Below are 14,599 nucleotides of genomic sequence, written 5' to 3'. Positions count from 1 at the left end.
TATCAATAGTTATTTGCTTTTTCATCAATATTTGTTTTGCATAAAGCAAGCTAACAGAATCTGTACCTTGCTGAGTTCGCATTTGTTAGCGTTAATACTTTAGTAGTATTTTCGGTCAGATGTTTCTGTTTTTTATGTTTTGGTCTCCCATCCTAACACTAACCCCGCGAAACAGGGCTTGACTTCAGTGAAGTTTAGTATTACAAAGCTGTCAGATGCTCAGAGGGCACACTTGTGGTGAAAAGAAGTTGTGAGGGAACTTGAAAATTATCAACATGTCAGCCCAGAAGCCAATGTTTCTCGCTTCTCTTTTATTTGTTATTCTTCAGAGACTGGAATGCTGTATTTCAATACCACACAATTCAGTGCCTTCTGATTTTCTGTAGCACGTACCACAGGCAACCCAGTGTATGCTTCACAGAAGCATCTCGTTAAAGATATTTTTGCCCCGGTTTATGATTGTGCAGGAACTGTAGATCTTAACAAGTGTTATTGAAATCCAAAAAGAAAATTGGGGGTAACCACGCATTTTATTTTTCCAAGATAATTCATGAACAATATTTGTAAAAAGCTTTAAAATACAAAGCAACGTACGGCGTTCTTTCTCAAATTGAAGCTCAATTATCTCTCAAAAATGCATGGTAGCCCCCAATTTTCTTTTTGGATACTAAGACTACTTACTAAGATCTACTTTCTCCGGATAGTTTTAAACCGCGCAAAAATATCCCTGTATTAGTAAGCATCACCGATAGCAAATCCGAGTATCTGGAGATGCGCAGAACGTATGCGCAATAACAATAGTAGGTACCGTCCTTAAGTTAAGAAAACAAAAACAATGCTTATGCAAAATTTGGGGGACAAACAAGGAGTGTTATGGTATTTTTATATATACGTACTGAGATTTACCCACTGAAAATTCGGTTTACAAGCTGGTCTAAGAACCCAACGGCCAATCAAATGGCGCGTATCGCTTTTTGCACGTTTGAGGTAAACGATACGTCCAATCAGGTGCCGCGTATCATGTTTTTTGACGTGTGAGCCGTAACAAGGTGATTTTAATTCAGCTGGCAGTATTTCCTTTTTTAAGAAATCTCAAGCTTTCGCAAGTGTTGAACGACAAAAGGTTTGTTGATCACGATACTTCGGTCGAGGATTACGTGGAAAGTTTCGAAAACAAGAACACGAAAGAGAAAACGAAACGAGATGTGAAATTGCTGGAACCCTTTTTGAGAAACGAAAAGAGCGACGAGCGAGAAGTGCAAAACATACAGCCCGCAGAATTAATTAAACAAGCACCTTGCGGACTTTATTCGATTGGTTCTGTGAAACGAAAAGACGGAGAGGATTATGAGCCTTCAAGTTTAAGATAAGTTTAAGTTTAGAAATGATACATGTATTTAAACATTCTTTGCTTGCTAAATATGTCAAATTTCTGGCAGAAATTGAAGCTTATGTTATAATCTTTGCATGAGGTTTTGACTTAAAGCCGTGTAACAGAGTTTTGTCTTGGTTTGTCATTAAACGAGAAACAAGAATTTAAATCTCAGTATGTATATAATAAACACAATACAATACCACGTGAAAGTGCTTTGTACGGTATTTACGCACTCGTTGTTTTTGTATCAGAAATCTCACTCGTTTGTTTTCTGATACGTCATCAACTCGTGCGTAAATACCGTACTTCCGCACTTTTCCAAACAGTATTCTCTATTTCCAATGTGGCCTGTTCTAGAGTACCCGTTCACTGCCAAGTTTTTTGAATGGTAGTACTTACATTGTAAATAGACTGCCCCTCACAATCCTACTTTGGGTACTCCTTTTTGGCTGGATTCTAGAATACCCATTCCCTCTTCAGGGCTTGTCAAAGTTCTACCACCACAATCTGCAGCCAGAATATACTACTCATTTTTTAGGTCATGCGTGTAATGAACCATGTCAACTGGACTGCGGGCCATGGTTCCAGTCCATCTCTTTCTCCTTATTCTTATTCATCAACTACGGGACTACGGAAGTAAAGATATAAAAAGGGTGAATTGGGTAATCAATCCCAAGCATTGACATGACTGTCCCTTGAGTCAAAATTTAGCAAAGGTCATCATTTTCTCTTCATTTTTTAAGAATCTTTTTTTTTTTTAGGTACTTATGTTGACCTTGCAAAATGATCCACCTTCTTTGGATACAGTAGCACAAAATGAAGGGAATAAAGAAGGGTTCAAGAAATACTCCAAAGTTTTTAGAAAGATGATCTCCAGTTGTTTGCAGAAAGATCCAGCACAAAGGTGAGTGCTTGCCTGAGGGGAAACGTTTAGCTGTTTTAAAGGAGAAGCTCACTCCAAAATGACACGCCTTTTTTTATCGATTAATAGAAAGTTCGTGAGGAGAACAGCTTTTAACCAAAATCTCAATCTTGAAATAGCTTTCTAACGTTGTAAAATCCTTGTTAAAAATACACACATGCAGGCCGCCATCTTGGATTATACGTGACGTCATTGAGCTCAACTGGAAGTTTTGTGGGAAGCTTGAACACACAAAGCTGTGGAGATTTCTCTTCGTATTCCAGTCATGCCTTTTTGTCCAGCAACAATACATAAATTGATCAAATAGGTAAGACGGACAAAACATCGTTCATGTTGTTCAAATTTCTGAGAGAAAAGTGAGATCAGCTGAGCTCAATGATATACGTATAATCCAAGATGGCAGCCTGCATGTGTGTACTTTTAACAAGGATTTCACAGGGTTAGAAAGCTATTTCACGATACTTCGGTTAAAATTTGTTCTCCTCGTGAACATTCTATTAGTCGATAAAAAAAGGATTGTTATTTTGGGGTGAACTTCTCCCTAAGGTTCTCAGATAGTCAGGGTGAGAGGGTAAAGTTTTGTTTGTCATAAAATTAAAGGAAATATGGAAGTGATTCTCACACTTAACTGGTCATTCTAAGCAATCGTGAGGCCAATGTCACTTATAAACGCCTGAAAAATTCAATGGGACCTCAGCGATCAGGTGCGATGCTCTACCAACTGACCAATGAGTTGAGAGTAGGTCAATGGGCCATTTCTGAGTTGCTGTTTGTCTCGGTTTCAAAGTGAGTCTTAGTGCTCAACTATTGTAAGGGAAATGAGTTTGATTTGCATAAGAATACGCAACTCATTTCCATTTGAATGGTTGTGCACCAGGACTCCCTTTTAAACTGAGGCAAACAGCAACTCGGAAATGGGCTATTTGTTGTGTTCATATGTTCCCGTGAAGGTAATCGATTAATGAGAGAAATCATTATAATTATGCATATTTGAAATGTGAGTTAATTAGGTAAAAGATTGGAGTGACCCGTAGACTAAACTGGACAATCTAACTAAGCAATTGTCATTTATAAACACATACAAACATGTTAAACATTTCTTTCATTTTTCTTATATGCTTACTTTTTTCTTTACCTGAAAGCCCGGAACATTCAAGGAAAATGTATTAATTTGTGTGCTGAGGTATCCGCATGAACCTTATGTTGTATCATTTTGCTTCACTGTTTTCTTGTGGTTCCTCCGCTCCTGCCCCCTTTTTTTCTTGCAGTTTTCCTTCCTTCTTGCTTACTGTTTCTTATACGAAATGTAACATGCTGTGACAATTTGTAATTTCAGACCAGATGCAAGTGAACTCTTAAAGCTGCCATTCTTCAAGAAGGCCAGGGTAAACTTTGTTACGTGTATGTCAAGAATTCCGGCTCTGTTTTCTTAAAAATGTGTCGAGGCTGATGCAATTGCAGTGTTCTTGTACGTGGTGCCCAATGATCAAATTATCATCATTCTCGCATACTCACACCCGGTATTGAAACAAAACATGTATATATTAACTTTCCTTTGATATTCACCAATGTCTTCGAGCGTGATAAGGTACCGGTCCATATCTAATTCAATTAGTATAGCAAAGTGTCCCTTTAATCTAAACCCCAACTGCCAATTTGTGTGCGTTTTTCCGCGGAGCCCTTTGAAGGGTTCTTCCGTCCAAGAACGAATTTTGAAACATTGAATTGAGATATATTATAGCCGTTTGTGGCAAAGTAGTAGACTGGTAAAGAGGAAGAAATGTGTGTATTAATAAAATCAATGGTTTGACTTTTTTTTTACTTTTAAAGGAGAAAGACTTCTTGGTGGAGACATTAGTTCCGTTAATGCCAACATTAGGAGAAAGATCACAAAAGGTAAAGCAAGGATAATAGCTCATCCATGGCACTCACAGCTCGGTGCTTGGTCCAAGTGATTGCTATTTTTAAGTGCTATCTTTATCGTTTCTTTTTATAGAAAGCAATCATTCGAGGCCAATAAAGTGAATTTCTTTCCTTTTCTTTTTTTTTGGGGGGGGGGGGTGGGGAGGCTTTTTTGCTTTCACTGGAATGATTCATTTTACGGACGGAAAAAAACAGTTAGGTTCAAGATACATTTTAATTTAAGGAATCCCATCAGTCTGGACACCTCAGGTCTCGGGAGGAGGCCAGATGCCCACATAGACTTTCAGCTGACAGAGAACGATGTTATAAATCAATAATAATAATAATAATGATGATGATGATGATGATGATGATGATGATGATGATAATTACTATTATTATGATAAAGCTCTAGATCAATGTTTCTTTTTTCTTCTTTAAGGCCTGAGCTGTTTAAGTACACAGTTTTTGGGCAGTCGCATTGAAATATTCCGCGTTCTATTTTTGTGTATTGGTTAAATTTGCGGCTCGCTAAGGGTTCCTGCGAAACCCTTCACCATTTCACTTTTAAGATCAAACCGTGCAGTCCAATTAAGTAACCAAGAATTTCCTGAGTATTCTTGCAGAGCCTAGCAGACACGCTTTCTGCAACAGATCGAATGTACTTGTCATTTCTAAACCCTCAAGACTTTTAAGAAGTCCCTTAGGCACAGTCCGCAAAGCCCCAATGACGATGGGAATAATCTTCAGTTCGTGACATTTCCACACACGCCCAATTTCTCGCTTATTAAGGCCTTGATTGTATTCAACCTTTCCTTGCTCCTTGCTCTTGACCCCGGTGTCGAAGGGGCAGACTGCGTCTATTATGAGACATGAGGGAGCTTTAGCAACGACTACGGCGACGTCACCGCGAACGTCATAAATTTGCATATTTAGTGGCCAAAGACAATAGCTTTGCACACTCTGCGCGTGCGGTTTTCATTTCTGTCTATTTCTTTGACGTCGTCAGCAAAACAACAACTTGGAATGACCAACTTTAAGGTTTTATGAAGGACGTCAGCATTTAAAGATAAATTTTCATTTTCTCCCCTAAATAAAGAGCCGCTCATAACGTTTTCATTCCTGAGGGACTGCCATACCTTTCTCGCATTAAAAAAAACTTGGAATAGTTGTGAATTGGTTACAATTATGAGAATTTGTGTTTTGTGATGACGTTCTCGTTGCCGTTCCCGTGGTCGTTGCTAAAGCTCTCTATGACCTTTACTGCTTATCGAGAACAACAATATCTGGTTTGTTGTGGTCGATGCGATGGTCTGTCTGGATCTTAAAATCCTACAGCAACTTGACCGCTTCTGATTCAAGCACAGGCTGAGGCTTGTGATCATACCATTTTGCTCCCCTTTCAAATCTGAATCGTTCACAGAGCTTCCAGTGTATGACAGCTGCCACTTTTTCGTGCCTCCATAGACGGTAATGTTTTTGGGCCAGCATCTTACACTCTGCTACGATGTGACTCACAGTCTCCTCTCCCCACATAACCTACATCTCTCCCCACATAACCTACATGTCAGTGGCATGTTCTGCTTATCAATGCGTGCTTTAATACTGTTCGTTCTCAAGGCTTGGTCTTGGGCAGCAGTTAGATTCTGGATTAAGAAAGAATAAAAAGCTGGGAATAAAAATTATAAACTTAACAATTTATGATTTAAACTAAAATATTTCTCAACATTGTATCTTAACAAAAAAATTAATGACTCTGAGCAGCCTTACTGCACTGTAAAACTGGTAATAGAGGTTCTGTAAGAAAGATACCATTTCAACTATGAAACCGATACAACTTAACAACTGCATTCTTTTAAGCGAGATCATTTATAGAAGTTTCCTGGAACAGCTACTGTGTTGCGCTAATAAAGTTTGATGTTGTCTTTTAGGAGCATATTTTAGATGAATAACAAATTCATGACTGAAGTGTTCGAGTGACGCCTTGAGCTGCTTTTGAGATCTTTAATCCTAGCTAAGCGTTGGGGGGTTAAGCGTTAGCAGAAACCCATGGCATAAGGGTTGAAACGTGTAACGGCCCCTTGTGTGCTGGGAAACAAGCTTCTGAATATTCAATTTTCTAAGTACCATATTTGGAACAACAAGAGCGAGGAGTTTCCAAATATTGTACTTAGCACTGAAACATTCAACCAATCAGTTCGCACTGAATATTCGGAAGCTGTGAACGCGCGTTACACGTTTCAACCCTTATGGGTTTCTGGCGTTAGCCAATCATCAGGAACGATGATACCGTAGATCGGCTTAAGCTAGGATTAAAGTTTTCAAAAGCAGCTCAATGCCTCATTTGAACAGTGTATTCATTTATTATTCATCTGAGCCGCTTATTGTTTTCAGGTAAAGCGCGTCCCAGGCTCCAGTGGAAGACTTCACCGCGCGGCTGATGGCAGCTGGGAGTGGTCTGATGACGAGGGTGGTAAAGGAGATGATAGCGACGGTGATGACAATGGCAACAGAAAAAACGCAGACACTGTTAAGGTATATTTTCGTAACGAATAACGGGACGTGAATCAGATCTAATGTGAACGGGAGGGCAACAGCAAGCTAATCGGAGGTCATGGGTTCAGTTCCTACCCTGGGGGTCTTTCTCGAAAGTCCCGAAACTTTTCGGGCGTATTTCGGGTGACATAAAGCGCTTTGTGCCTTCAAAAGGAAAACGTTTCAACTCATGAAACTTTGCAATTGCTTCTTTTTTACTGGTCTCGAAAACATGTTCAAAGATCACTTTTTTCAGAAGCGGCAGTTTATAGTCTCAAGAATGGTTTTTTGGGCCCGAAAAGGTTTTGGAACTTTTGAGAAACGGACGTCTGGTCGGAGTTTATCGCTTTCCTCGTGTCGGTCCACTCCCAATTCTGAGGCGAAGGCACAGGTGAATTACATAGCAATAGAATACATAAGAAAAATAACAATAAATGAACATATTTATGCAGAATGACCATTTCAGTTATGAAAAACCGCTATCAATGCGCAGGACCCACACACACTGAGAGTTATTTCTGAATCCTTCTGCCACGTTTGGATAGGTGGTTTCAAATTACTGTGTCTTGATTTCAGGAAAATTCCGCAAAACCAGCGGCAGCAGATGTTCAAGTTCAACCGCCCACTCCCACATTGTCAAATCCTGCCGGTGAGATACGTCCAAAAAAGCCGTCTGCATAAGATTTGTTTTCTATTTTAATGATAAAATTGCGACCAAGTAAGCTAAAAGATAATTTTAATTTAGTTGATATGTTAAAGATTTCATTGGAAAGATGATTCTTTTGTTTTTGTTTTGTTTTGCACCATAATTTGCTTTCTTTCCTCTTTTTTTTTTTTTTTTGTCAGATTCCCAAATCATCTTGGATCTCACTCTTAGATTACGGTTAGTGCAGTGTAGTGAATTCTGTAAGTTTCTTCTTTCATAGGTGTTAGCACGCAAAGCTACATGTAGGTTTCGTTGAAAGGATTATATATTGTATCTCATGTATAGGAAGTATACAATGTATAGGAAGTCGTATGACCGCGAAAGCTACTGCCCGTGCAAGCACATTCAAGACATCACGGGTGACCATAGATAAATGCAATCAGCAAAGTTGCACCATCACTGTGTTTCCATAGCAACTTCCGTATTTCGCTCAGTAACCTCTGTTGCACTCTATAACCTATTTGTGGATTCATCATTGACCAATGAGAAACGCGATATTCTGTTGAGTATTAAAAAGAAAAGCGTATGATTGACAACGCCGTAGCATAACGGTTGATAACTCCATTTGATCATTATGAAATGTAAAGAAACTTAAGTGAGTGGTAAGTATAGCGAAAGAAAAGTAAGTAAGTACATTTGAACATGGAAAGTATCGCGTGGGAATGAAAACGGAAAAGTAAAGGCTTTTGCGCAAATGTAATCGCTTGAGTAGTGACTTTCGGCCTTTTTCGATATGAAAATTTCTCGCTGAATTATTGTTTTTGTTTGTTTGTTTTTTTTTCATTTTTTCCCACGCTTTCAACGTTCTGCATGTTAACTGAATGAGGTACTGCACACAAACATCTGTCACTGGGAGGATCCACCTGCCAAGTTCGTCATAGTTTTAGAATCTTCCTTCGTGTAGAGTTTCAGCCTGAGAATGGTTAAATGCGCAAAATTACTTGTGGCATGTGGTATTTCCCAATGTAATTTGTCAAGGATTACAGCTCAAAGGCCATTTACAAGAGGCCTCAGTATTACAACGTAACAAGGCGACCCAAGATATCATTCTTGATTTCTTATGGGAAAAGGTCGATATTTTTAAAATGCTGTTTCATGAACTTCCGAGAAAGGCACTGAGTTGTTGGAAATATTGTAACTTTACTTCTGCCAACAATAAGTCACACAACATTTTGTCACACTACAAGCTGCACACATCCTGTCCTAGGGTAGTGTTGACACCATTTAAAGGGACACTGTCATGCTAAATTTGATGTTTTTAGGTCAAGATTGGGAAAATATCTAACTTAGTACTTAAGCTCACACTTACAACATCCCTGACAACCCACTGAGAAGATAGGAAATGTATAATTTACGGCACAAAGAGCTATTCGTATTTAATTTTTGGCCACTTTCTGATGGCATCGTCTCCAAACTTGAAAAAATCTGGCCAGTTTTTTCAAGTCAATCCATTTCCATCCTTGCCATTCTTGGCCACAAACAACAAATAATAGGTTCAGTGCACTTCAGTGGTTATTGAAAACAAAACTACAGCATTTTTTTGGTCTTCATTGATGCAAAGACGTCTTTTAGTGTTTTGACGTTTGACTAAAATAGCGTGACACTGCCCCTTTAACTAATTGGCACATGTGTGACTGGAGTGGCTTCAAGAGCCGTTGATGTCTATACAAATTCATGCAAGATTGTCCCTTCTTCAATTAATACAGAAACGCCAAGAAAGAATTGAATGATATCAGATTCGACTTCACTCCTGGGAAGGGTAAGCACAGAACTTTGTCTTATCAATTGTCATTCGTATCATTGTCCTTAAGACCAATTTTTGACATCTAGTCTTTCACGTTTACCAGCAGTTTTGAAAAACGATAACTCGTCTCTGGTTTTCAGTTTGTATTATATCTTGCTGTGAGATATTCCCCGGTGGACAGCCCTCAGTTTGAACTTCAAAAATCATATTCCCTGTTAATTGAGTTCTTTCATCAGTATTAAAATTCATTTATTTGAAGTGAAAATCGTGGGTTAGTCTTTAAAAAATACTCTCTTTTTGGAAGAGACAGATTGCTGGATAGTCCTGGGACCGTTTTGTCCCAGTAGGGCGGAAATCTTAAATTTGGAGTAAAAACATTCCCGAAAACATGTTCAGTACCTGTATTGGTAAAGCAAAGACACTAATCCGAAGAGGTCTATTCACTGCGTGTATTCTCGCAAAAGCAATGCTTTACAGACGACAGTAAATATTCATGGAATTCGCCTGGGTGCACGAGTCTTTTCTATGATTGGTATTGACACCTGTCAGCTATTTTTACCACCCCCCTTTTCCCCAATACATTCACTTGACTCCATATTAATTTGCTCGGGGGATTTTTCCCCTCTTTTTTAATCGTACCTTCAACACCTTCAACCTGTATTTCTCTTTTTGGCCTTTTAACTCCAAAAGTTGCCCTGAGTGGTTATACGTTGGTTAGGAGAGTAGGTTTCCAGTTTATCTCTTGGAATAGTTGTTTCGATGGTTTACGCTTCTTATTGTCCCCGTTTCCTGTGTTCTGATTGGCTCACTCAATCTCCGTTATCCGAGTCCGCTCGTTTACCGTATGGCGGAAATTGATTGTGTCAGTCGTTATGTAAAACTGAAACAGTTCAAGGTTAAATGAAGTTTAATTAAGAAATTAATATCACGCTTGTTCGTTTGTTGGTTCTCTTCTCTGCTCCGAGAGGTTTTTCCGGCTCCCGGTACTCCGCTCTTCCCCTCTCCTAAAAAAACAATATTTGATTTGATTTGATTGCTTCAGTGCTAAATCCATTGACACTTAAATAAAGCTGTTGTTGTTTTTGTTGTTATTATTATTATTATTATTATTATTATTATTATTATTATTATTATTATTATTATTATTATTATTATTATTATTATTATTATATGCGATTGATTGAAGCCACATCAGCTTCAATACGCGCCTCGAGGGCTGTTTCCAATCTTATATCCGTTCATTGAACAATTGTTATAGAAAACACGTGCAGAACATGTGAGCCCTTTGTCTTTGCTTTCTCTTATCTGGAAATGGGTAGCGCAGTCTTCAATAAACGAAGTTGAGTGTGTACAGCTAGCTTTGGTGTTTTAAGTTACCGCTCAAGGAGCATGAAAATTCATTCACTCTTCTCTGGACATTTATTAGATACGCCAGAAGGAGTGGCACAAGAGCTCGTAACAGCTGGCTTAATAAGTGGACAAGACTTAGTCGTAGGTAAGTGCTTTATTCGGTTCCTTTCACCTTTCATCGAAACAGTCGCTGTTGCGGAAGTCAGATCGTTGACATCGTAACAAATATTATGCCACGTTACTTGAAATAATAGAGGTAAGCATTACGTTTACGGCAAATGGTGGGCTGCTGCTTGTCACAAAGCATGAAAATTATGTTATTCTAACTCGTCTCTCTCTTTTGAAAGGTTACTTGATACCTGCTGCTAACACGCAGGAAATGAGCTCATATAAAACGAGTTTCTTCCATATTTGACAAAACGCACATTTTAGTCCGTCTTTTCCTAAAATTACACGACTAACTGCATTGCTCTCCTGTTTAAAATGTTTTCTTCGATGTAAAGCGCAGTCATGCATATTTCTCTTCTCACGTTTGCGCTGTCGTGGTTGATAATTGCTCATAAAATCATTAGATTAATTTGCCCAACATAATTAGTTAGACCAGTTTCATGCACTGTCATTTATGAGAAAATTTAATTTTCAGTCGCTGCAAATCTTAGAAAAGTCATTGATGATCCCCCAAGTAGTAAATCCATGATGTTTCCTCTGGTAAGTTTTGAAAGTTTTTCGGTGCTTGATGTGTAGGAACTTGTTGAATTTATTTTGCTCGTAAGTGATCCACCTCGGAAGAATTGAGACTAAATTGCGCCTCACTCATAACACTTATGTATTTGTTTATATGTTATCGCCGTAGGTTTCGATATCCGATACAACTAACAGATGGACCATCTCATATCGGTATGAGATTTTGCACCAACATCACGAAAACGAATAAAAGGCGATTACAGAGAACCGGGATGTACTCGTACCGGAATGAAAATCGCGCCGTAATCATATGAACACACCCTTCGGCCGGCATGAAAATTCGTACGGAAATGCATTGCCGTATTTGATGAACACCCCGTTTGCAATCTGCATGACTTAAGTCTTTGCGGGCGCCAGGGTTTTCGTTTTCGTTTGACGCCGGACGTTTCGTCCGGTTGTTTATCATTTCACGCACGTCCGATACTTTGACGCTATAAATTTTAAGATTTGTTGGCTTCTATTCTTTCTGCCCTTTTTTTTTTCTTTCTGGACTGGGTATTTCAGGAAGCCATGGGCTGAAGAAACGCAAGACAATCGGGCAATAAATCCTTCAAACTAACAAGAAGTCACATCGCCTTATTTTCCTAGGCGGGTCTAAAACACAGGTCATATTAATTTTCCATGGAGCTGTCCCTGCTCCAGTTATGAACAACTAGGCCAAGAACGTCCTGAAACAACACTTTTGTAGAGTGATTAGGACTAGGAGACACTTTTGGTGTTGGTTATTTGTTTGTAGCTCAGTGACATGTACAGACCTTTGGAATGTTAGCTGTGTTACTCTATGCCTACCATGGGTCTCCCCTCAAGGGATTTACATGGTCTGAGTGTCTCTTTTTCTCAATGTACATAATATTTTCATGTTTCATTTCTTTGGCCCTTAAAATTTACAGCATCTTGCAGATTATTTACGTGTCCATACCTCAATATTTACATGATTTTTACAGAATCTTACAAAACATGTTAATGGTTAAAATTCGACTTTTATGGTGTTATTTTGATGATTTACATGTTATTTACGCGCTTTTTTCTTGTTGTTGTATTTGTTGTTGTTGTTGTTATTTACGCGTTTTGTCTCTCAGTGGAAATTTTCAACTTTTCCAGTGGAGGTGGGGTCATTGCAGATACCATGATGGGTGACATGTCGGGAAAGGGGATAAGAAATGGAATGAAAATCGTACTAGTAAATAAGTCGTGGTCTTGACTGATTTATTTCAGAAATCAGGAAGCGGTTTAAAGGAGCCAGCCGACGACAAAACATTGATTGGGTTCGCTCAACTCACAATCAACTCTTAGCAGCTACTTCATTAGGAATGTGATCAGTTGCCGTGGGTGTGTGTTGTGGAATGAGAATGCAGAAGTTGTTTCATTTAGTTTTGTTCGGAGACCAAGGGGTAGTCAGTCGGGAAAGAACGAAATAAGCTCTCAAAACGGGACTCACTGGCGAAAGCTTACAAGAAGGGCAAGACTATTGTAAGCTATCGCCAGTCTTGTTTGCCCTTGGTTTCTTAATCCTGCTCCCTGGGTCTCTGAGGATGTTTCAAAATCGGCTTTATTCAGAAGTTGTCTGAGTTAAAGGACGGCGAAACAGCATTTAAGTATATTGAACAATCATTTGTCCACAGGTACAAATCTTGCCAAATTTAATCCGTCGCTGTATGTTGCCCTTCAGTTGAATTTTGGATAAAAATGTTGAAGTTCAAACGAGGCCTTAAACTATTGTAAAACATAAGGGATGTTAATGCCGTTGATCGGCGAAAGCACAGATTTGTAACTCTCATGGTTTACAGTAGTTAAACGCCTCATTTGAACTTCAACATTACTTGCCAAATGTGTGTGAACGATAGATTTAGAGGCTAATCCGCTTGTTCTCATTGTTAACAGTGTTTTCTTAGGTGTGAACCACTCTAAATCCCTGTTCCCACGGCATAAACTAACCTAGGTTTGACCCGGGTTCAAATAAACCCGGGTTAGTTTTCGTCGTGTGAACGCTGCTAACCCAGGTTCGGCCTGGGTTAAATCCAACCCATCTCCAGGGTTGTCCGCCGTATTGCGCGTGCGTGGTTTTCTCCGTCTGCGGCGGTTGCATTTACACTTGAAAAGTTGCAAAGCTACCATGGCGTGCATGTTTTTGGGTCACTTCTTTTCACACCTGTTGTTCTTTATGGGTACGTCACCAGTGTAAACAGGTGTGGAATGAGGTTGTTGTAGTGGTCAGCTTGACAATTGTTCATTTCCAACTTCTGCTTTTTTTTTTTTTTTCGAGCAACTGATGGCAACCGAATGTTGCATGTTACTTTGTGCTGCAAAAATTCACATCAGTCGTCTGTTAGCTTGAATTAGGAGATACAGTACAGTTAAAACACATTTCACACATTGACGGGTTTTCCCGGCTATGCGCAAAGGCAAGTCTACGTTTGGGGGAGCGACTTAAAGCGTATGAAAGCAACTGGCTTATTCTTTGGGTTCGATACGTAATCGTCTAACTATTGTTTGCAAGTAATTTTCGTTTCCTAGAGCCAAGCTACCTTTGGCTTAGAGGTCCTCGCAGTGACACTCGTCACCTTTCTTCTCGGACTTGGGCTACCTTAATTTGTTATGTAGGAGAGAATCAAATTAATTCGGAGACGACTATCTTGCTCGCTTGATTTATTTTATGTGAAGTCAGTTTGTGATGATTACAATTAACTAAACAGTAATTCTGACAAATCATTAGTGGAAAGTTTTCAATGCATACATGGATACCATAGTTATATACGTGTGTAGTAAACTGAAATGAGTTAAAAGCCACATTTGAAGTCGTAGTAAATGTAATAAAGAGGATATTTTAGTAAATCAATTTTTAACCTGTTTTGTCATTGGATTTTTAAAAATAGTTTACAGTATATGGATAATATCATTTCCCTGCTATTTTCTTCCACGTGAGATAGTCATCTTCCACATAACTATTCCTTGTTCTGTTCAGGAGGCTCGAAAGGGTTTTTGGCTCAGCTCGCGCTCGTAAGCCAGGATTGGTCAGTCAACGGGAGACCGGAAATAAAAAAAAATGTGCCCTAAACATTGCGAAGACCGCAAATAAATGGATAGATGTATTGAGCAATACGTCTAACAAAACATGGCCCTCAACGTTGCCTGACCATACGACTTATGGAACGTTACGTTTCAGTTCGACTGGTCATTCTTGACCATATGCAGAGGGTGTCCCAAATATTCCTATCGGAGCGAACCCAAATGTACCATTCCGTTTGACTCCCAACCAAAATTTCCCGAATATTTGCTCCAATGATCAATGATAAGTGCCTTGAATGATTGCAACGACTTAAA

At 39.1% G+C, this 14,599-nt stretch overlaps 1 protein-coding gene across 1 annotated transcript in view; it reads left to right on the top strand.

Moving 5' to 3' along the window:
* The window catches only part of LOC138019690 (serine/threonine-protein kinase OSR1-like), a 32,067-nt gene extending 17,953 nt beyond the window's left edge, over positions 1 to 14,114 (top strand). Inside the window, exons 8-17 of the mRNA XM_068866592.1 lie at positions 2,137 to 2,279; positions 3,634 to 3,682; positions 4,128 to 4,193; positions 6,594 to 6,734; positions 7,311 to 7,383; positions 7,581 to 7,617; positions 9,147 to 9,199; positions 10,611 to 10,679; positions 11,178 to 11,242; positions 12,494 to 14,114. Coding sequence (XP_068722693.1) covers positions 2,137 to 2,279; positions 3,634 to 3,682; positions 4,128 to 4,193; positions 6,594 to 6,734; positions 7,311 to 7,383; positions 7,581 to 7,617; positions 9,147 to 9,199; positions 10,611 to 10,679; positions 11,178 to 11,242; positions 12,494 to 12,571 — 774 coding nt within the window. The 3' untranslated portion in view covers positions 12,572 to 14,114. The remainder of the gene's footprint in view (positions 1 to 2,136; positions 2,280 to 3,633; positions 3,683 to 4,127; positions 4,194 to 6,593; positions 6,735 to 7,310; positions 7,384 to 7,580; positions 7,618 to 9,146; positions 9,200 to 10,610; positions 10,680 to 11,177; positions 11,243 to 12,493) is intronic.
* Positions 14,115 to 14,599: the final 485 nt, after the last annotated feature.

Source organism: Montipora capricornis, chromosome 1, assembly GCF_036669925.1.
Source record: "Montipora capricornis isolate CH-2021 chromosome 1, ASM3666992v2, whole genome shotgun sequence".
NCBI classification, from domain to species: Eukaryota; Metazoa; Cnidaria; class Anthozoa; order Scleractinia; family Acroporidae; genus Montipora; species Montipora capricornis.
This window is presented reverse-complemented; position numbering and strand designations above follow the sequence as displayed.